Source organism: Chamaea fasciata, unplaced genomic scaffold (assembly GCF_029207755.1).
Source record: "Chamaea fasciata isolate MVZ Bird 193981 ecotype frontalis unplaced genomic scaffold, bChaFas1.0.hap1 SCAF_12, whole genome shotgun sequence".
Classification (NCBI taxonomy): Eukaryota; Metazoa; Chordata; class Aves; order Passeriformes; family Sylviidae; genus Chamaea; species Chamaea fasciata.
Window position 1 is genome coordinate 2,611,899 of NW_027094097.1, and position 27,169 is coordinate 2,639,067.

Below are 27,169 nucleotides of genomic sequence, written 5' to 3' on the forward strand. Positions count from 1 at the left end.
TGGTGATAGTTGTTTTCAAAGAAACTGGTGCCTGTTGTCAAAAGTCACATTCACCACTGTGAGTATGAGAATTTTGTTTGCCAATGTGTTTCTTGAATTGGTTTCTACTTAGTCACATCCTAAAAACTCACAAGTGCCTGAAACCCACCATGGTTTTCATCTGAATAAAAGGAGGGGTAAGTGAGAACTTCCTCAGTGCTGTATGCAAGGTCTAAAGGCAGTCATGTTACACACAGTAGTTGTTTAAGACAGAGGCCTCAATGAGTCGGTGTATAAATACTCATAATGCAGTGAATGCTGTAGACAGCACTTTCCCTGCCAGGGTTTTGTGTAGCACAGCACTGTGTAAGGAACACCAGCACTTGTGGAAGGAACAGGTCATAATTTGGGTCTGTATTGTTACATATGAAAGGTAAGTGCAGAATTTAGGGAACAAAAGTAAAGCAAAGCTGATTTTCAAGCCTGAAAATGTGACTTATCACCAGCTCTATATCATTCTTCGTGCCAAAAGTATTTGTCTAGCAGCATTAAGCATCTGCTTGCCTGTTTCACACAGATGCTGTAAGTAGAATTTGACCTTTTGTTCAGCAAGTGTTTGAATATTTAACGTGACGATATTAAGTTATCAGAAAGGCTGACTCTTTTGGGAAGACTGTTCAATTTTTATACAGCCCAAGTTAAAAGTACTTTGGAGCATGAACAACTTCAGAGCAGAACAAAGCAGCCAGTGCTAATGTGTAGAAACTCCAGAAGTAAATAACAGCTGTTCAAGAAGACTTCTATTAAATATGTATTAATTAACTTGAAGTGCATCACTTAAATATGTGAAGAGATTATCTTGTGTTAATTTACATTAAAACACACAGCACTTGTTAGCCTCATTACACCACCCTAAGTATATCCTAAGCTATCACCTCATCTTACACTGAGCGTTTTGTTGGGTGTTGATTGCTTTCGATTTGCCCTTTTAAAATGTCAGATAGTGGCCTCCATTTCTTGTTGGATCTCTTCTTTCTCTCAGGTTTTGCTCTTGCACAGTTGCAGTTCTTACTTGTGTCTGTTCTGTGCTGAGCAGAAAGAAAAATAACAATAGGTTGTGAAAATGTAATCGTAATTGCCCACCCAAACTTCACAGGCGGGTCCTGCTGTTAACCTGCGGACCAGCAGAGAATGTAAGTGTCCATTTGTGTAGGAAAATTACTTTATATAAAGATTCAGTATCACCTTTAGACCAGGAAAGATACATAGTGAAATGGAGTCTCTTGAGTGAAATTATAGATAACTAAAACATAATGCTAATAATAGTGGTCTAAATCAATGTATCAATCTTCATCAACTCTCATTCCGTCCATAAATTAAGTATTTTTAGGTGGACTTAAGTTAAAACCCGTCTTTCTTTCTATTTTGCTGCTGAAAATATATAAACTTATAAGAGTTTACTTAGTGTCGTTTTAGCAGCTGATCCAGCTGCTGGGCTGTTCTTTCATCCATTATTTTGACTGCACAGACTCCCTGAACACAGGTTGGAGTCCAGTTCTTGTTTCCCACACCTATCCCAGCACACTCCTCACTAGGGGGAGACTGAGGAATTTGAGCACTCACAGCCGGGCCCTGGCAGAGCAGGAAGGGCAAAGGAAACCAAAAGATTTGGCTTTAGCAGAATCTTGATGTCCTGGACAAGCTGCTACATTGCATGGCTCTCCTGAGAGAAGTAAGGGGATGGGGTGTTTGCTCTACTTTCAGGTTGTTTGCAACCTCTTCAGTTACAACTTTGTGAATTTGCTCCTAGGTTATGTTCCCAAGGTTGTCTTTGCTGGATTTGTGCTTAGGGAGACATTTTTTCCTAAGTGAAAGCTGGATTTGCAAGGTAATTATGGCAATATGGGAAGTGCTGCCTGTAGAGAAATCCAGGCTTGGAATTCACAGCCCTTTGGTTCAAGAGCAGATTTAGATGCATGAATCTCCCAAGAAAACCCCTTTAAAGCTGACTTCAGTTAAACCTTCACTTACTTTGCCCTGGCATCCAGGCAGTGTTTGCTGTGCTGAGGGAGTAGAGTTCAGGAATAGAACTGACTCTGGCTTTTTTTTCTTGTGCAATTACACTGCTTATCTCTGTGACCTAAAGGATGTCATTTTCAGAAAGGGTGGAGAACTGGGCTGAGATACTGCTTTTGTGGGCTGAAATGCCATGCTGTGTAGTAGAACTGACCATCCCTCCAGCGAAGATGCTTTTCCTAATATCCAACCTATACCTTGCCTGGTGCAGCCAAACTAAAAGGCCAGGTGGTCTCTAGTGAAATCTTGAGAGTAGTAGTTGCTTTTTCACCCTAATCTTTAAAAGCCCAGATAATTAAAGGTAGAAAAAAGTCTTTCTGCAACGCAAAGAGGAAAGCCTTTCATATGAGGTAAAAGGGTTGCAGTTCACAACATAATCTGTTTCTTTGCTTACAGTTAGAAGCTTTAGAAGCCGTGGAGCTTAGGAGAGCCTAAGATGTTTCTTGTTATACACTTAAGGATAGGAAAATATGTGTGAGGGTAATTATCTTGATTAAAAAAATTGATCATCTTAAATAGGTATTTTTCAAGGTGCTAAAAAGGGATTTTGCTGATTTGGGCTGAAACTACTACTCTATCTATGTTTAACTCCTCTCTTTCCTGTCACTCTATTTTTCGTTGTTTCATGAAGTAACTTTCAGCCAGCAAATGTTCGTGCTCCATAATTTCTTTTTTAAAAGGATATCAATCACTCCTTTAAAGATGAGTGATGAATGAATGAGGGACATTCATGAATGGGACAGAGATGCTGTTTGGGGCACGGATTACTGTGTTGCTGGGTGTTTTGTATATTAAAATGCAATTTTTCCCTCTGTCCTGCCACCTGTGCAAAGGGAGTTGAAATATTCAGTGTAGGGAGTAGGAGCTGCTGCATTGGTGGGTATTCAGGACCTTATTATTACTCAGAGAAGAGCATTAAGTGTAAAAATATAAGTTAAGTGCAAAAAAAAAATTATACATTTAAATTTGGCAAATCTGATATGAAACCAGGTGTTCAGGACAGTAGTTGAACTCAGAATTGTTTGCCTTTGTGCCCGGTCACTGTGTTAGATGTGCCATGTCATATTGCTTCAGAAAGAGGTCACAAAACAGGGAACATTGAAATCGTGTTTCACACAAATGTAGGAGGAATCCCAAATTCAGCAGTAAACAAAGATGAAAAGGAAGGCAGCACAAAAAGGGCAAGAAAAGATGCTTAAGTTTCCTGCAGTTCCTGCCTCATTGTTTATTCCAGCTTCCTGTTTTTTCAGTCTGCTTCTCAAGCCTTTCTTGTGCATATACACAGATTATAGTATGCACAAGAATAAGCTGAAGGCAGAAACTGACTTAATGAAGACATTCTTGTGAGAGAGAAAAGATTTTGTTGTCCACAGATGCGCAAAGAAAAACAGAAAAGCAGCTGCCCTTAGAAATGGAGTAAAAGTAGAGCTGAGTGCCACGTCAGGATGCTTTACTCAAAATCTGGTGTGTGGCAAGTCTTTGAGAGCTGCTGTTGTGCGGGGATGTAACCAAGAGGTGAAACAAGAAGCTTCTGTAAGTCTAATGTCTTAGATACTGTCCTGAGCAGTGCTGACTGCCAATTTTCAGATGGCAAATAAGGATAAAAGGAAATAACTTTCATAACTCTGGTATGGATGAGCTATTAATAGTCTGTTTTGTGTCAAAACCTTCTCTTTTCTTAAGACCAAGCTATAGAGATAGTCGTGTGCTGTCATCTTCCTCTTCAGAGGAGGGTTCTGCAGGGCAGAGGTCCTTAGCTCGCTAGTTCCCATTTTTGTGGGAAATTAGCTGGTCTTTTCTGAAACCTTTGAGGGCAGCAACAGTATAAATGTGGTGGAAAAAATTTGTGTGGCAAGTTAGGTGGGAGATGAGGTGGAGCTGAGATACAGCAATGAAGTGAAGGCTTCTGGTCACTTGGCCTGCAGAGTTTAGGAACTAGGGATGTTGGTTAGCAACAATTATTAAATTTAAGGAATATCTGCACTACACCCACAAGGCTGTGAGCATTGGCATCTGGGTGAATTGGGCTGGTTTATTCTACTCCTTGTGTTATTTGTTTATCAGCTGAAGCATTTATGAGAGCAAATGCAGCTGGTGGCATTTTGGGCTGTGGAAATTATAGTTTGTAATATTCTTCTAACAGTAATTTGAGAGTTTAAAGAATTCTGGATCTAATATTACAGTCATGCACTGAAAACCTTCAAGTTTTAGGATTTTTTTTTTTTTTTTGCTCTACCTTTATCAAATAGCAAGAAATTCTATAGGATGCCTCTGAATTGCTAACCATGGCTGCTGCAGCAGCATACCTGGTGAAATAGATCAGTGGTCCAGTCTGCTTTGACAACTCCTATGTAACCAAATATAGGAGGAAGAGGAAATTTGTAGGGCTGGTAGTGGCTTGTATTTTTCAATAATTTATCAAGATTCGAGAGCACAGATTTCCTTTGGGAAATATTAGTTCTAAGGTTTACAAAGTGCCTCAGTTGTAAATACCCATAAAAATGACAATTTGGTAGGTCATATTTATTCTTAAGCAGGTCAAAGGACATTAGCGTATTCCTACTGTATAAATCTGTCAAGTACAGAATTTCTTTATGCTCCCAAATCACAAAAGCACCTCTTACAGTCAAGGAGAAAGCATCACATTATTGCCAATCAAGGACAACAAGCAAGAATATTGATCTCTACCCAATAACTTTTGCCCTGCTCGCTAAGTTTTTATTACTGAAACTGGACACATCAAGGGATTGGATTTAATATATACATATAGTGCTGATTTATTACAGGAGGAGAATTATGGTCTGGCCTTACTTCTGGCTCAGTATTTTAACACTTATTTTATTCCTTGCATGGAAGCTTTTTCTACAGACAAAGTGTAAGATTTCCAGCTAGCCCTGGATGGGCACAAATCTTCAGCTCGCAGAGGTACATTGATTTATGGGTGTACAAACATCCTGCCTTTGGTGGCTTTAGAGTCATGAGTTTTGATTTTAGGAGTTTATGTACGTGAATGTCTGTATAGGGGGATTGTTAATTCACAGAGACGTAACTAAAGATAGGCTTGGGGAGAGAGGTGGGGAGATTGAAGGATGTTTAGGCACATTTAGTCTGGGTGCTGCTTGCTAGCCTGGTTTGAAGATGTGTTGGCTTTCTGCTCCTCCGTGGAGCTGTGCACGTAAAACCCTTTGTGTACAGGCTGTTGAACAGTCTGGTATTGGAACGAAGCAGAGGGCCAGCATTGTGCATCTTGGTCTCCTGTTGGTGAAACTTACTGGTTTTTGGTCATTTTTGGTTGATCACTGCGGAGGATTTGGCCTGCTCCACAAACACACCATCTTTGAACTTTGTCCACAGTGATAACCATGGCTTAAGACAGGTAGGATCAATCAGCTGCTTTTTAGAAGGGAAGTGCATCTACAAAACTGTTCTTCACCACAGAATTACAGAACGGTGGGCATTGGAAGGAGCACCTGTTCTGACCCACCAGCTCAGAGCACAGTCAATGAGATCAGGTTGCTCAGGTTCTTGTCAGATTTTGAACGCAAGGATGGTGTTAACACAACCTCTCTGGGTAACGTGTTCCAGTATTTCAGTGGTCAAGGGTAAGCTTCTGAGTTAACAACACAGGCCGTGTAAGTCAGCAGGACCAGATATCTGTTTATTTTGCATCCTAGAGAGCAGCCAACTCCCTGTGTAATTATAAGCCCTTCTGGCTTTTTACCTGTCTAGGCAAAAGATATGAGTTTTGCTTGCTCTTTGGCCTTTCAAGAGCTGGTCAGCCCTTTCACAGAATAAATGCATGCAGCAGTAGCTGATGGATTTGCTGCTCATGTTCATAATGCTGTGGAGAGAGCTGGAGAGGCCAGACCTTACTCTCCATCATTTCCTGATGGAGCGGGCAGAGGGACACATGCTGAATTTCTCCAGAATGTCCTTCCCACACCAGACATTTTGTGAAGAGGTTATATGCAAGGATTATGTGTTTGTCGGGATTTCCAGATGTCAAGTAACCCCAGCCTTTTCTCAGCACACGAGCAAATCCTACCGTGGCTGTAGAGCAAATCTGGCACTCCCTGGAAGTGCCCCTGCACGTGGTGTGCACACTCCCTCTGCAGCTGATGTGGCTGGGGGTCCTGTGTTTGTGCCCTCCCGTGGATTTCCACAAGCACAACAAATTGCATGTGACCCAAACATTTTGGATTAACTCGGTGTGTTCAGACCATGTGTGCAGCACCTGTACCACTGGGTTGGTGCTGCTTTGAGGGTTGGACACTGTGCTTCTACCACACAGCTCCTGGGGATGCATTTGAGTGCAGGAAGAGTTCAGAACAGGATGATGGCACAATCAAAAGTCATGCTTTTTACTGGGAACCTCTAGGAAGAATTCTGCCATAGGAAGAAGGTGATTTTTCAGCCTCCTGACTTGTTACAGGTAGTTGTGTAGCCAGCCTTACCCTGCCTTCAGGGTGCTTCCCTATGGCACAGATTTCAGAAGGATCTGAGAAGGCAGTGACTTTTGATTTTGCATCTGTGTGTCTTAACTAGAACGTAATTTCTTCACCAATAGGAATTCAAATCAGAAAGGAGAGTGAACAATGTGGAGTTGAGATGAAAATATGACCCAGGGTATGCATTGTCTACTTCAAGTGTCAGGGGGAAATGCTGAGTTCTGCCAGCTGCCTTTAAAAGCACCTCTCCGCATCAAGCCTAGAATGAGAAAGTGACAATGACTTCCATGTCACCTTTTCAGGTAAATACAGAAAGCTGTAGTTGCCAGAGCAATGATGAATCATGATTTCCTTCCATCCAAAGAGCCTTGGGCTTTTTCCTCATTCAAACATTTAACTTACTTGCAGGGCTGACAGAAAAGCAGTAGATTTTTTTTTTCCAAATATCCATTTGCCTTTCCATTTATCTACTTTGATCTAAAATATAGAACCTGATAGATGCCCTAGGTAAATCAAACATTTTCCGTCTGCCAAAACGGTTTTGCAAATGCTTATTTCATGCCATTACCATTTTTCTGTTTCTAGCAGTAAATCAAAAAGTATCAGCCATTCATCCACTTTAAAAGTAATGCCTTTCCTTTGCATAATTACACATACCCAGTGGAGATCTGTGTGCACAGTAAATCTATTCCTTTAAAAGGTTTCGCCTTAAGTACCACAGTGACATAAATTGGTGAAGCGCAAATTTATTTATTTAAGGGGTTTATTCTTTTAACTGGTGCAGTAAGTGTTACACATCCATTGTTTGGCTTGGGTGGGGAGGGCTTTTATTAATGTATCATTCAATTTTGCAGCAGATGTTTATGTAGAAAGGTCTCACTCCTTACAGGACTTCAAGCAATTGAAATGCGTGTGTAATTTATTCTCATTACAGGTTTATTCTTAACTGGTGTTCAGGGGGTCTTCACTGTATCTCTAGTAGATCCTTGAGAATTAAATAGTTTAACGAATGTAATGAGCAAGCCTGAAAGAAGTACACAGAAAGCAGAATATGGATTTGGGTATTAGGTTATTTGCAAATAACCTAAGTGCGGCATTAAAAAGGAGTGAGAAATTGCCAAAAATAAATGTCTTCAAGTAATAAATGCCCCGCATGGTATTTTGGCAAAGCAAAGATTTTAAAAATGGATCTTTTCATCATTCTCATGTAAACTTGCTCGTCTTTTTAAGTCATGCTTGTAGCTCTCAGGGGTGTCAAACCTAAAGCAGACAAGCCCAGCTGGTGGAAGCCTGGGAGTGAAATGATGAATTTTTTAGCAGATCTGAGTTTATTTTTAGGCTTTATAGAATTATGTTTCATTTCCCTGTGAGTGAAATTGTAGGAAGTAGCTTAGAAGAAAAACAAATTAAGAAACTTCACCAGAACAGCAAAAAGTAGCAAAACACTGGACCCTAACTAGAGTTGAGCACAACATATCCTGATTGCATTTGAAATTGTGGCTACAGTTTAGTCCTGCAAATATTTACATACATGTTCAGTTTAATGCATATGAGAATTCTTGAAACAAGCAGTAAGTCTGAAGAGACAGCAGACTGCAGGCTAGGTTGTGGCATGGGGAACTGAACAAAATTTCTAGTGTGATTGTATTTTCTGTGGATATGTTTTCCATGGTGCTGAATGGGGGAGTAAAATTCCAGGTGTCTGGATTTTGTTAGGTTATGCAGTAAAAGAAGCGTAAAAACTTTTTGGGGGAGAGGAGAGTTCATGGGAAGGTTTTAAGTCTGGAATCTTGTTTGGTTAGTGAAGACAATTTCATTAACACACACAATCAACATATTCAACCCTATGATTTCACACCATCCATTTCTTGCTGGCATTACAGAACTGTCAGCTCTTTCCTACAGTTAAAAAAGAAAAACTGCATTAGTATCCAAAGCAAGTCTGGAAAATGCCATGGACCTGGGATGAGGAGATGCATGTGATAGTTACAGATCTGGCAAGGGCTGGTTTTTCACAGGAAGTTTATCACATGCAGCTACGTATCCCATGTCCACTAAGGTCACTCTTTTGAGATTTTGTTTTAAGTGAATTTGGCTTTTGGGGGTCTCTTCTAGTACATGGAGTAGATCAGATGTTGCCAACTATCCTTTTTAATCGGAATTAATGGTGGTGCTGCCATGTGGTTTTGCTTGTGATAGAAAGGGGATTAGTAAGTCACAAAGATTCCTTTTTGAATCCCATGTCCTAGAATGTGCTCCTGGGACTGCAGCTTTCCCCACTGAAACAGCCTCCCCTCTGTTCTGCAGTTGGGAACCAAAGGAGCCACCTTAAAGGGTGAGAGAGTACCTCAGCTCCCAAACTGGCTCAATCTTTGTCTTCCCATGCTGTTTGCATCGATGCTAATCAATGTTAATTACGGCAGTGGGGCTTGTGATGTACTCATTAGAAAAGCCATCCTATTTTTCTGTGCTTGTACAGTCTGTCACACAATAGAGCCCTGATTGGGGTTCCCTAGATGCTACAAATAGTAATACAATTTGTTATAATAATGAATATGTGGTTCATGGTGTAAGACTACCAAACTCCGTTCATGGAGCTTGAAAGCATCGCTTGATAATTCTGTTTGCTGTTACCACTGACTGTGGCATTCTGGGTGTGTCTTGACACTTGGGGTCTCAGCAGCAAACCAGTTAAGTTTTTGTTCATGTTTCAACAGGTGCTTCTTTTTAAATTTGCATTTGAGTCTGTGGGGTTTTGGTGTGTATATATGTGCTTGAACTTAGCAGTGCTTAAAAACTCTTCTGATTCAGCATCCTCACTGTGCTGGGTCCATGGTCCCACCACCACTCCATGACTGCACTTGGAGCTGGTGGGTGCTGAAGGATGGGGTGCCAGGGTGTTTCTTTCCTAGGCTGAAGGTAAGAGGTGCAAGAGTAGGAAGGTGCTTTGTCCCAGGTGCTGAGCAGCTGCTGGGTGTGGTTTGCAACAAGGGTTCCCAGCTCCTGAAGGGGCCGGAGGTGGTGGAAGCCCAGAGCTGGGAGCTGATGCTTTCCCTCCTCCCAAAGCTGCAGCCTCCTCCTCCTTTACTCCGAGCTGACACCCAAGAGGTGCAGTCTCCTATGATGAATTTGGTTTAGTCCTACTGTTATCCTCACTGGGAATTTCAGCACCATTGTTTATATTAATTAATTTGTATAAATAACTACAATTCATCTCCTCACTCTGCACTACCTTTGTGAGTTTTGGTTCCTTCCTTCCTTCCTTCCTTCCTTCCTTCCTTCCTTCCTTCCTTCCTTCCTTCCTTCCTCCCTTCCTCCCTTCCTCCCTTCCTCCCTTCCTCCCTTCCTCCCTTCCTCCCTTCCTCCCTTCCTCCCTTCCTCCCTTCCTCCCTTCCTCCCTTCCTCCCTTCCTCCCTTCCTCCCTTCCTCCCTTCCTCCCTTCCTCCCTTCCTCCCTTCCTCCCTGGTTTGTTATGGATGTTGGTTCCAATCCCATTTTTTTTAATTCCCACCGGACTGCATGCTTGAATTTTAGTTACCTACGTGCAGTTTAGGTCTGTGATTATCTGCCTGACTCTAGTTTTCTGTCAGAGTGATGACCAAGCCTGTGTACAAAAACGCTTTAAATTGTTTAGATGTTACATTACTTGAGTGTGTATGTTGTTTTAAGAAGAATTCAAGTCGGTGGAGAGCTGCTTCTGTGTTTGTAATTAATTTAAAATATTTATTACAGCAGCTAGATTTTTCCCTGTTAAGGGTGCTTTACTGAAATTTCATGATCTACAGCACACCCTAGTGATATCTGGAAATCATCAAGTTACACCCAGTGAATTTTATTTCCTTTGTGGTGAAGCACATCTTAGGACTCCAATATGAAGAGTCCAGGAAAGTAAATGCCTTCGTATCCAAGATAGGAAGTGGGTTTATAAAGCAAAAAACAGCCTTAGAAACTGAGACTACAGGGTAGTCCTCTGTGAAAAGAACATCTGTATAATGAGTTAATCTGGCTTGCAATCTATAATGTTTGACATGTTTAACAACATGGGGAAAAGCAGCCCAAGGTTATGTGAGAAGAGTGAGAAATATCTCTTGGGTTCCCGTTTAGACTAGAGAGAGCAACTAGATATAAATAAAAGCATTGTGGAGGAAACCTGCAGGCAGATTTCATAGGTCAGAAGCATGAATGATCATTTACTGTCTTATTTACTCTCTTACGATCATTTACTCACTTATTTAGGATGTTAAAATTTATGCTATGTATTAAATTCCTCCCTTTGCAGGATGTTAGGTCACTTGGTTTTTCAGGAGGAGGTACCTTTATTTAGTTTTGAGTGGCCATCAGGCTCCATATGATCCTGCAAAGTGGTGTGCACCTTCCTAACTTTTTAGGCTATCGGCCGCTCAGTTTTTCCTGGATTTCTGTATTTCAGTCATTTATTTTCTTCGGATTTGTCTAAACACATGGACTGCAAGGGTTCTGAATTGGTTGCTGTTGACCCTATGATGGGGTGAGAGGAGAAAGCAGGTTTGAGAAGGAATCTGACAAAGAAGTGTAATTAAGTAGTCAAGAAGGAAGGCAAATATTTATCAGAGGTGAAATCAAATAGGTGACGTGTGGATGGCACTGCAAGAGAGTGAAAGCAATATGAGCATTCCTAGCTTGGCTCAGCTGGAAGATTTGATCCCATATCTCTGTTTCATGTACAGAGCATTCCTTGTCTATGTCAGGCAAAGCTGAATATGGGATTCTGGTTCTCTCACACATGAGAAATCTAATGCTTTAGGGAGAGACAGGGTTCCTCTCAGACCTCTGCATTTCACTTCACTCCTGTCAGGTATTCCAAACAATAATGGAAATTAGTATTTTATGTAAATAAAACCAAAAATTTTGCAGTAATTTATGGTATTTATTTAAATTACATGCAAATTACTTTGTGAAACTTAGGGGGGAAAGCAGCACAACTGAAACAGCACAATTGTTTCCGAGAACATTCATTTCAAATCCACATACAATATTTCATTCATGCTTAATTATTTCGCCAATGCTAGTCTAAGCATTACTAGTTTCCTTTGTCTTTTTGCTTTGGCATGCAGCGTGATTAGCAAAACTGCTTGTGCTCTACCAACTCCTGCGCATATGGGGTTTAGCCTCATTGTTCACGGGGTGGAGCAACAAGCAACATGAACACTCGCACTGCCAAATTTGGCACACGTGAGCCCTCCAAAGTATACAGATACCACCCGTTTCATTTAAATCCCTGTCTGCATTTTGCATTGCCACCATAATGGCAACTCCATTGTCTGGGTGTATTATTGGAAGCAGCTTTTCTCCCATTGTTTGTGCACTGTAATCCTGGAGGTTTCTGTAGTCGTCGTGAGCAGCTTACGGGAAAGAAGTCACTTAGCTCGCAGTGAACCTGCTGCCAAAGGAATGGGCCATGACTAAAGCATGAGACCTGTGATCTTTCTGAAGAAAATCTCTTCAGTAGATTGCATAATTTCTTGCTTTTGTGAGATTCTGTTCTCAGGTTTGGACTCAGTATTTCCTTTCATCACCTCTGAGGCACCATGGGAATATTGGCTGAAAAAAAAGGTAATGATGCTGGCTGTGGATGTGGACCCCAACAACATTTTATGCTCATCTCAAATACTAGCAAAGAGACACAGCTGCTGTTTGTCAGAAATTTAGGACAGTTGTTTATCCTAACTGCAGCAAAGTCTTGGCCTTTTATTCTTCCATGGTATTGATTGAATTGGCACATCCTGCTGTGAGTCTTTCCAACAGACTTTGAAAACTTAATGCTTGTGTGCTTAGGGAAGAGTAAAGAATTTCCTGGAACTTATTGTAGAGGAAGAGCTGCCCAGTTCTTTCCCTTTCTAGCATTCAGTCACCTGCCTGGCCAGTGCCCTCTCCTCCAGAGGCACTTGCCTCTCATGATTGTGTATACACACACTGTTGTCTATAAAGCCATTCAGCATTAGCTGTTCTGTACAAATTATGCCCATTACTGGTTTTTCTTTGCATCATTTTACTCCTGACACACTCATTTGTGACATTCTTAAAGCACTGGCTCCCAAAATGAGGGCTGCAGAAAGCCAGCAAAAGGCCCCTTTGTAGTTTGCAAAGTTCCCAGTTCATTTTGTTTCCAAAGTGTAGCTCATGTTAGAGGACAATATCAATGTTATATAAACACTGCTCTACTCCTCACTTAGCCTGGGTCTTCAGAGAACCCTGTTGCAGCCACACAGGCATTATGTGATCCCAAAGGGTGACACCTTTGTGCTTGCATGTGACACTGAGGGGTGACCCTGGACACAGTATTAAAATCTGCTAAACTCTGTTAATCCTGAAAATCCCATTTTAACTTATTTGAGTATTTGCAGTGACTTGTGGAAACTTCAAATCTGGTCTATCGTTGTAAAGAGTGATTCAAATTCACCTTTTCATCTTTTTGCCTCCAACTTACCAGGATAAAAGAAAATCAGGTAATGTAATCTGTACAAGCTGGCCTCTTTCACTCTACTGCCCAGCTGCCTGCCACTTCCCCTCCTGCCTGCCACATTATCAGAACTCTGTCCAGGAATGCTGGAGAGAATGGTTCTGTGTTCCTTTGGAAAACTCATTCCGCACCTCTGGAGTGGGTGTAAGGTTGGAAGTCAAGTCAGCCAAGGACCCTTGGCTCTGAAATCAGCTTCTTTGGGACTCAAATCAGCTTCTTTGCACTTATGTCTCCAAAGGAATGTGTGTTGGGGGGCAGAATTACACACAGCTGGACACTTTCTGTTCCCAGCCTCCAGAAGCACCACTGCCCATCTCTCACACCACAGAATAGTACTAAGCATGGAAACGTATCGCTGATGTTATTCCAGACACCTTCAATTGTCATTCATCCTTGACACTCAAATGTTTTGTTCCTTGACTGAATGTACAGTAGGCATTTCAGATCTGATTTTGATGTCTTGAATACTTCATGAATGTCCTTTAATTAGAGTTTTGACAAAACCTCAGGTGCGCTATTTTAGACATACTCTGCAAAAGAGTAGCTGCAGGAGATGGGGATTTTTTTAGCTCCTCTCTGGGAACCTTTCTAGTTCCACTCTGGTGTTTTATGTAGCGATTTTTTAACCAGGTTTTTATTTCCACATCAGTGTTCATCCATGCTATAACCCATAAACATGTAAGCTAATTTCAGGACACTGACTTTTACATTCAGATTGCTGTATCTTTTTTCTGAAAAGGTCACAAAATGACTATACCAGTAAACACAATTAGTAAATCAGGTTGCTGAGGAAGTAAAAAACCAGCATAAATGACTACTGTAAAAGAGGCTAAAAGAGCAGGAGATAGGTTATTCCATGTGCAGGTAAGAGCATGCCTAAAGTACCTTTAGCAGCTTGCTTGGATAATGCTAGCTAGCAATGTGTGTTCTGTTCCAAAGCACCAGCCTATATTTTTGGATCATCTTTCAAGACTGAGATGATATAAGGCAATTAATAATGTTTTGTGACCTTCTGAACCAGAAGTCCATCTTTTTGGCATTGAAACTGATTTTGCCCAACTTGGCATTTTATCACCTAGGAGTACGTGGGGAGATCAAAGAGACACCTTTTACAGCAGCACTGGAATGATTTAGTTCTGTCACAGTGTTCTTCAAATTCACCGTTTCTTACAAGCTGATGAGGCAAACCTCTTCTTTGCTTAATAGCACATAAGGTACATTGAAAGGCTGTGAAGAGGCAGATGTTCTATAGCTTCACTTCATATGCAAAAACCTGTTATTCTTTATTTGCATTCAATTAGAAGTCAGACCCCAAAGAATATCTAATGTAGGAAATAGGGAAAAGATTTGCCATCAAGCATATGCTTTGCTTGTAGTGGATCTCAGTAACCTGCTATTGTGTCTTCCTGGAGTGATTGGTCATTTCTACTGTATTATTTACACCTTCCAGCTCAGGGGTTAAGAGTGTTAATAGGTGACAACTGGAGTTATGTTCCTGCTCTTAGAAATGTTGCCTTTTCTCCTTCCTTTTAAAAAGCCATTCTGCGGTTGCAAATTTCCCTTACTAAGTAGCTGTGTTAAAGGATTTAAATGCTGTAGCATTACTTCCATATTCATTTTCTTTTTTGATACATTTGTCCCTTGTTTGGTCCTGTGAAGGCTCACCATTCTCCAGGCAATCCTGAGTATATTATGAGGAGCTCAGAGGTTATAAAACTGTGGTGTCAAGAAGGGAAGGTTCAAATGATCACCGTAATATGAAGCAGAAGTGGCAGATTCTTCCAGAACAGCTGCTGTGATTGCTGTAACCCTGTATGAGCAAACATACCACGGTATTACAGTACCTAGGGAGAGATGGAAATTGTCTGGAGGCCGAGACATCAGAGAGAGGGATAAGCAAAGCAGCTTTTTATCACTGCAGCACACTGTTTTCCAGACTTTTAGGGAAAGCGACAGGAACCTCATACCTTCCTAAACTGGGATGTGATTAGAAACTTGCTTTGTTACATCTTCCATCCTCTTTCTTCTCCACTCCCACCACATGTTCTGGAGAACACATGACATTTCTTCCTTTTTCCTCTCTTCTCTTTGCTTTGATCTAACATTGTAAATTCAACCATCCTCGCCCATATCCAAGCAATGCATTGACACAAAAGGAAAATCTTGAGAGTATTTTGAGGTGCTTTGCAAACTTAGACAAACAGATCAATATTACTTCATGCATGCCTCAAGCTTGGAATGATTTTTTTGTCCTGCCAGTGTGACAATAAAAAAAAAAATTCAAGATTTTAAGGAAAAAAAAAAATGTAACTTGATGAAATGATGAAACTAATTGTTGCATGCAGTTGCCTAATCCTCATGGTTTTTTGGGATTCTCTAACACAGAATAAAATGTAGAGAAACAACCATTTTTCTATGCAACAAGATTAGGTATCTCATCTTGAAAAAAAAAAATCTGTCAGGGTTTCTTGTGAAGGTAATAGGTGTTTCAGATAATTGGATCAGGTGTCTCTGGGCAATTTCTCCAGACTGAGCCTGCTTCTGATGAGCATTTTCTTAAGATGTAGTAAAGGACAGGCTGAAAGCCAGAATGAATCATTGTTTTGGTAGCAACAACCCATCTGCAACTGAAATAATTCGTGGTGCCCCTTGGCCTATCTCTTAGTATGTCAAAAGCTGTGCAAACATGAGGCTAAGGACAGACTGAAGGGGCTTGCAGTCATTTTGGGTTCTGCTGTATGTTTGGGAAGCCCTTGACAGGAATCCGCCAAGTGGCTCATCAGACCACAATGCCAGTGCACCACTGCTGTGGTTGATTTCTGATGCCTGGTTTGGACACATAATTGAGGACTTTTGGGAGTAAGAGGGAATGTGGTCTTATCTTGATTTTTGAAAGCATGGAGATCCTAGTAACCTGAAGAGGAAAAATACATAAAACACCCTGATACAGGAAATGAAATAGTGAATCAATGCCGATAAAAGGCATGAGGGAAGAGCAATGACATCTAGTGTTTATTAAGAGCCCAGCTCACTGCAGTGAATATGGACTCACAGACTGGGTCAAGTTGGAAGGGAACGCAGGGGGTCATCTGGCCCCACCTCCCTGCTCCAGCAGGGCTATGCCAGAGCTCAGGGCACAGAATTGTGTCCAGGATTGTTGTGCAATGTTCCCAGTGGGGGAGGCTCCACACCCTCCGTGGGCAGCCTGTTCAGTGCTCAGTCAGTGCACAGCAAAGTTCTTCCTCATGTTCGGGTGGAACTTCCTGGGCATCAGTTCCTGCCTGTTCCTCCTGTCCCGTTGCTGAGCCCCAGGAGCACGGCCTGGTCCGTGCACTGACATCTCCCTTTGGACACTGGCAGACAGGGATGAGGTCCCTCCTCAGTCGTCTCTTCCCTAGGCTGAGCAGGCCCCGTTCCTTCAGCCTGTCCTCTTAAGAGAAATGTCCCAGTCCCTAAATATAGAGAGAATACAGTGAGATTATTGACAGGATCGGATGTGCAGCAGGACTGCCTTGAACTGCTCTCACTCCACCAGCTCCTAGAATTAAAAAAGCACACGAAGGTCTGCCCCCAGAGCAAAGCTGTCCCTGCTTCTGCTGGGAGGCCCTCCCGAGGTGCAGAGCTGCGGCTTTTCCCCAGATCCACGAGAGGAGCTGCGGCTTTTCCCCAGATCCACGAGAGGAGCTGCGGGTTTCCCAGATCCACGAGGGGAGCTGCGGGTTTCCCAGATCCACGAGAGGAGCTGCGGGTTTCCCAGATCCACGAGAGGAGCTGCGGGTTTCCCACATCCATGATGGGAGCTGCGGGTTTCCCAGATCCACGAGGGGAGCTGCGGGTTTCCCAGATCCAGGACAGGAGCTGCGGGTTTCCCAGATCCACGAGAGGAGCTGCAGGTTTCCCAGATCCACGAGGGGAGCTGCGGGTTTCCCAGATCCAGGAGAGGAGCTGCGGGTTTCCCACATCCATGATGGGAGCTGCGGGTTTCCCAGATCCAGGACAGGAGCTGCGGGTTTCCCAGATCCACGAGAGGAGCTGCAGGTTTCCCAGATCCACGAGGGGAGCTGCGGGTTTCCCAGATCCAGGAGAGGAGCTGCGGGTTTCCCACATCCATGATGGGAGCTGCGGGTTTCCCAGATCCAGGACAGGAGCTGCGGGTTTCCCAGATCCACGAGAGGAGCTGCGGGTTTCCCAGATCCACGAGGGGAGCTGCGGGTTTCCCAGATCCAGGAGAGGAGCTGCGGGTTTCCCAGATCCACGAGAGGAGCTGCGGGTTTTTCCCCAGATCCAGGAGAGGAGCTGCGGGTTTCCCAGATCCACGAGGGGAGCTGCGGGTTTCCCAGATCCAGGAGAGGAGCTGCGGGCTCTCCCGAGGTGCGGCTGCCGCCAGATGGAGCCGCCGGGCAGCGGGACCTGGGCGCGGAAAACCCACAGCGGGGAGACCCGAAACAGCGCCGGGATCCGGTCCAAACGCGGCGAGTGAGAGCTGTGCTCATACACGGGCATCCCTGAGTGCTCACCCAGGAGAGGAACGGGCACATTCCATCGGATCCTGGCTGCGAACCGCGGACACAGCTCTATCTTAACCCAGCAGATGCAAGAACCAGATTCCCGTAAAGAACCAGATTCCCGTAAAGAACCAGATTCCCGTAAAGAACCAGATTCCTGTAAACCAGATTCCCGTAACAATTCCCGGGAAGAAGCAGATTTCCGTTGACTGCAGAGGAAGCCAGCGTTTGTGTAAGAGTGTAATGCGATGGCAACAGCATCGCACCAAGTAAAGGACAGCATAAAGATCAGCAGTAAAGGATATATACCCTACACAGTTATCTTACATTTTGCTTTTAGTAATTTCTATCATACTAAAAAACCTAATAAATACCTACTGATGTAGCCCTAACAACCCGTGTGTAGTGAAGTAATGATTCGGTTTAGCATAGTGATAAAAATCCCCCCCCCCTTTGATGGTTGGCAGACTTCATTGCTTTATTTTTTGCTTGGAACACTACTTGCAGCTGGAATTTTGGGTGTTACTTTTTAAAATGTACATGGCATTTAGGTTCTTTGCTCATTTTAGGAATTACATTTGTATTTTACATCCAAATCATAAAAATCAAGAGCATCAGTAGACCTGTAACATTTTGAGTTGTAACACAGAGAGTTATTTTATGTGATCACATAAAGCATGGGGAGGTTAAGAAGTCCCCAGTGTAGCCACAGGAAAGGAACAAAAATTGTGTGTTGCATTTCTCCTTCATTTTCTCATCCTGCATTTTCGATTTCTGAACAAGGAACTGACGGGAGATGATTTATCTTAAATCAGAAATAAAATCAAAATGAAGGCTTAGTTTACAAAGCCAAAAACCTCTGTTGTTAAACCATTCTTGAGGAAATGGCAGCATTTTTAACATTTGGCAGTAACTTTTCCAAGACTGTACTGGTATTAGGAACCAGTGTGATATTTCAGGAGCCATATGTGACACAGCTGTTTTAATGCTCCTTTGATTACTCCTGGTGCTCTATCAGACTAGCACACTGCATTTTACTGCGCTGGTGACTGAAACAAACCTAGATGACAAGCATGCAAAAATATTCTGATATTAAATTCTCAGAGTAGAGCCAGGCATGTCCTAACACCATTCTGTGGTAGGCAGTCCTCTTTCCTCCTCCTTTATCTCAGCTCAGATGGCATTGGGATGTTGTGTTCCACAACCATATACCTAAAATCAGAGCATCAGAGAATGGTTTGGCTTAGAAGGAGACCTTGAGGAACATCTTGTTCCAACCCCCTGAAATGGGCAGGGACACCTCCAACAATCCCAGGTTTCTCCAAGCCCTGTCCAACCTGGCCCTGAACACTCCCAGGGATGGGGCAGCCACAATGCCTATCCTTTTGGCTTCAGTATTGGCTAGCTAATGAAAGCGACCTGTAACTTTTTAAATATAGCCTTCAAAATGGAGAAACTGGCTAGGAAATGGGGGGGAAAATCACTCTTAGATTATGATTAGAAAGACAATGAATAGGTCTATAAAAAACTCAAGGGCAGAAGGAGTTATGGCCAGTCTTTCACAGATGCTTTGTAATGTAGCACACCAGGTAAGCTGGGTATCCTAAGTGCCTAGACAGATTAGGTGCCAAATTTCCTTTTAGCTCAGTGGAATGAGATCATTCCCATTGAATATTTACCTGCATTTTTAGGCATCTAAGAACCTTGTAAAATCAGCTTCTAGATGCCAAGAAGTAGTTTGCTCATCTAATGAGTAAATCTGTTACCTCTTGTGTTAAATAAACCAATTAAGTGCTTTGATTATATTACATGCTTTGATAAATACACAGAAGAAGAGCGATGCTCTTAAGGTCTCAATTCTTACAAAACAATATTAAAATGCTCTTTTATGCATTTCAACGGAGTTCAGGTTGTCTAGCAAATACAGGAGTTTCTTAACATCTCCTCATATAATTGAAATGAAAAGAAATCTGCGTAAATACATCGTAACATATTACAGTAAATATTTGTAGATATAGTGAATCCTTCTGGTTAGGAAAGAAGAGTAGCAAATGCTGAGGTGAAAATGGCATTAAGCATGTTTTGACCTTTATGCCATCAAGCAGGAGTAAACCCTCTCTTAGCAAAATAACTGAAAATTGCAAATGCAGAGCAGGTTCAAAACTGGTATATTTACTGACTGCTGATGCCAATCATGATGTCTCTCTGTCATCAGCCTGCCAAAACCCCAAAAGCAACAGTGGTAAAATTATGAACTTGGATGTTTTCTTTAGACTGGCACAAAGATGAAGGAAGTAGTGAGGGAAATCAACTAATTGATTAATTTCCTACTGTGCCTCTTTGCAGCTATGGAGCATATGTGGTCCCTTCCCAAAACCCAGACTTGGGTTCAGTGTCAGCAGTGCTTGGATCCTGCAGTGACATGGATGATTTGCAGTCAGCCATTTTAGTGCTAAAGAAAGCTCTGTTGCAGTAGTTAATTTTTAATGTGAAAAATAGTGTGATATCACTTCACTTCCACTTTGCACAGGGATCTATTCAGGAAAGATTCTAAAACAGTCTTGGCTTGGGCTGAGAAAGTATTGCACACACACTGGGAAAGGAGGTTTGCTGAAAAAACCCCAAATGCTCACCTGTTCTATAGTGCTGACATTACACATACAATGAGAAATCTGCAACTTGTCTATATGTGATTTTATTTTTATTCCTTTTGAATACTCTTTTGTTTGTTTTTAGTTATCCCTGGAAACCCCTTTCCTCAGCTGGTGTGCATAGGGGGAAGTATTTATGTGAAGAGCAGCAGCAGCAAGTGAATGAGGTGGAGAGGTTTTTCTTTTTGTCTCAGAGTGCTTGTTCTCAGGGACAGGTCTCTCTCTCCCTTGCTGAGGGCGTGTGACAGCATTTTACAAGCTGGGGTCCTGTGTCTCTGCTTCCTCCTACATCAGACTCTTCTGGCATCTCTGCTTTGACTCCTGACTGCCTTATCCATCCACCCCTACATTTCTGATGGCCTGACTCCAGAGCACCCTGCACACTAAATGTCCCACTATCAGGTCTTTCCTCCAAAACTTCCTCAGGGTCTTCTAGGTTGCTACAGGCAGCCTCCTGCCTTCAGGAATCAGCATAGACGTGTTTAGGCATGTAACAAAACAGGGAGAAGACCTGATATATGAAAATAATTGACTGATTTGTGGTAAAAATTAGGACAGTGAGAAGATTCCTGACAGATTTGTCATTTATAATCTGCTAGTTGTGGTAGGAGAGCTGTGTGCGATGGGAAAACACATGGGAATTGCTCAGGCCAAAAGCAATGTACTGAAGAATTTGATACTGTAGAATCTCTGAATTTGTCATAAACACTTTTTTTTTTTTACTCTGAGATCTCATTGGCAGTTCCGTAACCTTCCGCAATTACTGTAAGACCTGGTTTTCCAAGAATCCAAAACGAAAGCAGGCGCTATTTCCTGTGTGTTTCCTTAAATACTAGGAGTTTGTTCCCCTCAAATTCATTTAGCAGCTTGGTTTAGTCTCAGCTGCAGTGGTCAAAAGATAACTTAAGACTTTTTTTGCAGGATTTGGGCTGGCCGAGATTCCGATCTCCTGCATATTGGTGAATCCACGACACGATGCAGCAAAGGGTGATGGAGACACGTTTGAGGTCTGAATATGATGAATACGGGTGGAGAAGTGAAGAGGCAGGACGTCCGGTCAGAGACAAGAGCATCGAGCTTTGTGAGACTCCGATACTACTCGAGAGCGAAGAACCCTCCTGGGAAAAGGCTCCGGATACAAAACGCAGTATGCTGCAGTGGGAACACCGAAATGCAGGTGAGTGACCGGCACTGGGGGATGGGGAGAGGCACTCCTCAATGTCCCCTAGCTTATTCTCTCTGAGAGAGAAGTTAAAAATTAGCTGGAGGTCTTAAAAAGACTAACGAAGCTGAAATGGCAAGCGCTAGATCGACACCAAAAGAAGAAAAGAATCACGCTGCAAGTTGAGGCAAGGAATAAAAGATTTATTGCTTAGGGCGATCAAAAATCTCCCGGCAGCTACATAAAGGCAGATGAAGTTACAGCTTCTTTGCTCCCTGCGTGCCGGATATTTAGGGAAGTTATGAGCAAGTCAGGGGTTCCAGCGAGCAGTTGCGTGACTGCCCCCCCGCAGGAACCGCAGGCAGCCCCCGCCGGAACCGGAGCCGCGCTCGGCCCTGCAGAGCCCGTGACAGACCCCGCACCAAGTCCCAGCGAACCTTCTGCGGGCTCCCTGTGTCCCACACGTGGCTCGCCCACCTTACGGATGTCCCCCTCGGCCGCACAGGCGGCCCCGGCCCGGGCGCCTCCCCAGCGAACCGAGTTCGAACACGGCGCGGAATCCGTCCCCGGCAGCACTGTGCATGTGCGGAGGAGGAGACACACCACCACCAACCCCCCTCAAAATTATATCCAAGATTCTTCAGGACACTGTTTAAAATCAATTTAATTGGACTGGAGTGAGATGAAAAACTATAAAAGAGATATATTTTAATGTAGTAAATGAACAGCCTTTAATTGTGCCTTGTCGGGAAATTCAGAAAAGAGCCCTCGCCTCCTCCCCCGCGGTGGCCGGAGACACCGAGACCCCGGGGCAGGGACAGAGCGGCCGCCCCACCGCCACCGCCCCGCTGGGCATCCCTCCGGGGCCAGCCGGGCATCCTTCCCGGGGCCAACTCGGCATCCCTCCTGGGGCCAGCCGGGCATCCCTCCCGGGGCCAACCCGGCATCCCTCCCGGGGCCGGCCGGGCATCCCTCCCGGGGCCGGCCGGGCATCCCTCCCGGGGCCAATCCGGCATCCCTCCTGGGGCCAGCCGGGCATCCCTCCCGGGGCCAACCCGGCATCCCTCCCGGGGCCGGCCGGGCATCCCTCCCGGGGCCAACCCGGCATCCCTCCCGGGGCCGGCCGGGCATCCCTCCCGGGGCCGGCCGGGCATCCCTCCCGGGGCCAACCCGGCATCCCTCCGGGGGCCGGCCGGGCATCCCTCCCGGGGCCAATCCGGCATCCCTCCTGGGGCCAGCCGGGCATCCCTCCCGGGGCCAACCCGGCATCCCTCCCGGGGCCGGCCGGGCATCCCTCCCGGGGCCGGCCGGGCATCCCTCCCGGGGCCAACCCGGCATCCCTCCGGGGGCCGGCCGGGCATCCCTCCCGGGGCCAACCAGGCATCCCTCCGGGGGCCGGCCGGGCATCCCTCCCGGGGCCAATCCGGCATCCCTCCCGGGGCCAGCCGGGCATCCCTCCCGGGGCCGGCCGGGCATCCCTCCCGGGGCCAACCCGGCATCCCTCCGGGGGCCGGCCGGGCATCCCTCCCGGGGCCAATCCGGCATCCCTCCTGGGGCCAGCCGGGCATCCCTCCCGGGGCCAACCCGGCATCCCTCCCGGGGCCGGCCGGGCATCCCTCCCGGGGCCAACCCGGCATCCCTCCCGGGGCCGGCCAGGCATCCCTCCCGGGGCCGGCCGGGCATCCCTCCCGGGGCCAATCCGGCATCCCTCCTGGGGCCAGCCGGGCATCCCTCCCGGGGCCAACCCGGCATCCCTCCCGGGGCCGGCCGGGCATCCCTCCCGGGGCCAACCCGGCATCCCTCCCGGGGCCGGCCGGGCATCCCTCCCGGGGCCGGCCGGGCATCCCTCCCGGGGCCAACCCGGCATCCCTCCGGGGGCCGGCCGGGCATCCCTCCCGGGGCCAATCCGGCATCCCTCCCGGGGCCAGCCGGGCATCCCTCCCGGGGCCGGCCGGGCATCCCTCCCGGGGCCAACCCGGCATCCCTCCGGGGGCCGGCCGGGCATCCCTCCCGGGGCCAATCCGGCATCCCTCCTGGGGCCAGCCGGGCATCCCTCCCGGGGCCAACCCGGCATCCCTCCCGGGGCCGGCCGGGCATCCCTCCCGGGGCCAACCCGGCATCCCTCCCGGGGCCGGCCGGGCATCCCTCCCGGGGCCGGCCGGGCATCCCTCCCGGGGCCAACCCGGCATCCCTCCGGGGGCCGGCCGGGCATCCCTCCCGGGGCCAACCAGGCATCCCTCCGGGGGCCGGCCGGGCATCCCTCCCGGGGCCAATCCGGCATCCCTCCCGGGGCCAGCCGGGCATCCCTCCCGGGGCCGGCCGGGCATCCCTCCCGGGGCCAACCCGGCATCCCTCCGGGGGCCGGCCGGGCATCCCTCCCGGGGCCAATCCGGCATCCCTCCTGGGGCCAGCCGGGCATCCCTCCCGGGGCCAACCCGGCATCCCTCCCGGGGCCGGCCGGGCATCCCTCCCGGGGCCGGCCGGGCATCCCTCCCGGGGCCGGCCGGGCATCCCTCCCGGGGCCGGCCGGGCATCCCTCCCGGGGCCAACCGGGCATCCCTCCCGGGGCCGGCCGGGCATCCCTCCCGGGGCCAACCGGGCATCCCTCCCGGGGCCGGCCGGGCATCCCTCCGGGGGCCAACTCGGCATCCCTCCCGGGGCCGGCCGGGCATCCCTCCCGGGGCCGGCCGAGCATCCCTCCGGGGCCGGCCGGCCCGCCCCTAGCGAATGCAGCCACCACCAAGAAGGTCCATGTAAGACCACGAAGAACCACCAAAATACAAATAAACAAACAAAAAAAAAACCCCAACAAAACAAAACAACCACAACAACAAATCAACCCTTGTCAGGAATCTCAAAGAACAGAGTAACAGCAACCCAACAACCCAGAAACTTGACAAGAAATGCAAAGGGAAATAGAAGAAGCTTGAATATATTGTACAGACATCTGTAAAATGATGCAAAGTTGAATAGCAGTTTACCAAACCTTAGGTTGTTTTCTCTTTTTGTTCAGTAAAGCTGCAGTTGAGATCTGAGATCTCATTGGCAGTTTCAGTAACCTTCAGCAATTACTGTAAGGAGTGGTTTTCTGAGAATCCAAAAAGAAAGCAAGTGCTATTTCCTGTGTGTGTCCTTGAACACTGGGGGGTTTGTTCCCCCCAAATTCATTTGGCAGCTAGGTTTAGTCTTGGCTGCAGTGGTGAAAAGATAACATAAAACATCTTTTGCAGGATTGGGAGTGCCCAAGTATGGGAGTGCATCCCTACCCATGAACAACTCGAGGGCTGAGACTCAGATCCGTGTTGAGGATGTGATGGCGCTGCTCAAGGAGGTTGCCTTGGTGGAGAACATGTACGTTACTTACAAACATGCTCGCCGGGGAGCGATAGTGGCAGGTGTATCAGCCTTTGTGGGGGCCGTGCTGGGAGGCCCAGTTGGAATCTTTATAGGTAAGTGTGCTTTGCTTCAGGAACAAGAGGGGGGTTAAATCCCTGAGTGAAGAAATGAGGAGGTGTGGGCTGAAGGAAAGGGGCATTCAGTGTTGACATTTCCTGCTGCGATGGGGGTGAGGGTGGAGAAGCCTTAGCATGGGGCAGGATCATTTCCCAAATGGTCTTACTAAAAATGATGCTTATCTTTATATTTTAAAAGTTCCCGATATCCAAGTCCTCATGAACTTGTTTTTTTCCACTGGGATTCATTATTCCCTGTCACTTTGCTTTTCTCCTTGTTACAGGAAAGCCAAAGGCTAATAATAAAGAATTGTTTCTCCTCTGTAACTCTGGAATTAAGAGTTGTCTAGTTTGGAAGCTGCCTTGTGACTGATGGCATGTGGGCCCTGGCCCTTGAATGTCATGTGAGCAGGTGCAGGAATTTCACAGGCTTACTGATTCTGGAGTGAACTGCAATGTGCCTCCATCAGGTTGAGTTACAAAAAACAAGCAAAGCATTTGTGAGGAGTGATAAGAGAAAATGCAAAGTGAAGCTGTGTATTTACTCCTATGACAGGTACAAAACTTAATTAATAGCCAGAATAGTATTTCGACAAATACATGGCAGAAGTTATCAGGAGCAAAGAAGGGAAATTAGGCTTTTGTAAGAAATTTATAAGCTGAAGTAAAGGTAATAATATAAGTGGCCTCATTCTTGAGTGAGATGAAGAGAAATAAAGTTACTCTTGGATGCATTTTCTCTTTTCAGTGTTTGTTTAAGCTTTCATAGTGTCTCCCAGTCACTCTGGATGTTCTTCAGCCACTGAGGAAGGCACTGGAACAAGTATACCTATTTATACTAAAAGTATACAATAATAAGCATATATAATAAAAGTAATAAGTATTAATTAAGCTAAATGCAACAACTCAATTCCAGTGCAACTAGATCATAACCCTCTCATTTGACTTTTTAAATTGGAAAAGTAAAGAAGCCAAACGGTTAGAGAGACCTTTACAGTCAAGTGCACCTTGACTTGCTCAGACAGCCTGGATAGGTGTGGGACTGCATGGCAGGGCTTGTCCCTCTTGCTGCTCTGCACCACGAGTGGGGATGAGTTACCTGCCACGTGCAGCACTGCTGGAGAAGCTTGCAGGCCTCATGCTTCCCAAGGGCTGCCTGCTCGGAGCAGAGTGGACTTTGTTGCCTGGGGGGAAAAAGTGTGATCGTATAACAAATCTTGTCTCAATGGACCAGGAGCTTAGACATCAATACTTGTAGTGGCTTTTGCATTAAGTGCCCCTAAATCAGTTATTGATGTTCTCATAAAAGTCCCTTGAAGATGAATTCAGCCATCGCAAGCTTTCAAGTATTTCTCTGGTATCATGGGAAAATTTGTTAATTGAGTAGAAGCTGCAAATTAAGAATTTTTGTTTAATGGAAAACTGCAACCCTGTGAGTGCACAGATGACTTTTTAGGAACAGTCCCGGGGGGTGGCAGGGTCAGTTCTGCCACCTCTCCATTCTAAGAGTTCCTTCCTTCCTTCCTTCCTTCCTTCCTTCCTTCCTTCCTTCCTTCCTTCCTTCCTTCCTTCCTTCCTTCCTTCCTTCCTTCCTTCCTTCCTTCCTTCCTTCCTTCCTTCCTTCCTTCCTTCCTTCCTTCCTTCCTTCCTTCCTTCCTTCCTTCCTTCCTTCCTTCCTTCCTTCCTTCCTTCCTTCCTTCCTTCCTTCCTCCCTCCCTCCCTCCCTCCCTCCCTCCGTCCCAGGACATTCATGCTCCGGTCAGTGCTGTCATTCCTGTGGGTTGCTGATGGAGAAGAGCCCTGCAGGGCTGCCAGGCTGGTTCCTCAGCAGCCACAGTCACATCAGCTGTAGATGATCCATCCCTCTGCTGTTATCCTGATAACCTGGGACCTTCTACTTCCCTGAGCATGTCTTGTCCACCTGGAATATGGGTGGGGTGTGCACGTGGTAGATGAAAACCTGAATGTGTCTAATGGGTTTGGTCTCTGAGCACCTGCAGGGGTGGGCTTGGGGTGTGTGTAGGAGGCTGCAGTGTGTGACTCTTAGAGAAGCAGAAAGCCTTGATCAGTCTGGGAGTATCTAGTCAGAGATTATGACACTGATAAGGCAGTTGTTGGTCTGCTGTTTTCCTTGGGCAAGGTTTTATTTAGTAGTAGAGCTTATCCAAAGAGAGTGTCCCAGGGAGTGTTTTGTTTCTGGTTTCTAGCTTGAAGTTCTTAGTGTTGATTGTATGAAGGGTTTCTTTATGATTGCTGTGGATGTAAGGAGCTTTTAAAGTCCTTTTTGGTGCTTTGAATATTGTGTATAAATCTAGTTAAAGCAGACACATATACAACTCTAGGTTGATTTCCAATCAAGGTGGGAACACTGTTGGTAATGGCTGTGGATAAAATTTC

General features: G+C 45.8%; 1 protein-coding gene across 3 annotated transcripts in view; it reads left to right on the plus strand.

The window, feature by feature from the left end:
* The window catches only part of LOC136296156 (protein C19orf12 homolog), a 29,921-nt gene that overhangs the window by 1,328 nt on the left and 1,424 nt on the right, over positions 1–27,169 (plus strand). Inside the window, exons 2-3 of one of the 3 annotated variants that reach the window (XM_066195021.1) lie at positions 21,080–21,335; positions 24,551–24,769. In XM_066195021.1, coding sequence (XP_066051118.1) covers positions 21,134–21,335; positions 24,551–24,769 — 421 coding nt within the window. In that variant the 5' untranslated portion in view covers positions 21,080–21,133. Of the gene's footprint in view, positions 1–21,028; positions 21,336–24,550; positions 24,770–26,536; positions 27,132–27,169 lie in introns of those variants that run through there. The other 2 variants (XM_066195020.1, XM_066195022.1) reach the window with 2 other exon arrangements.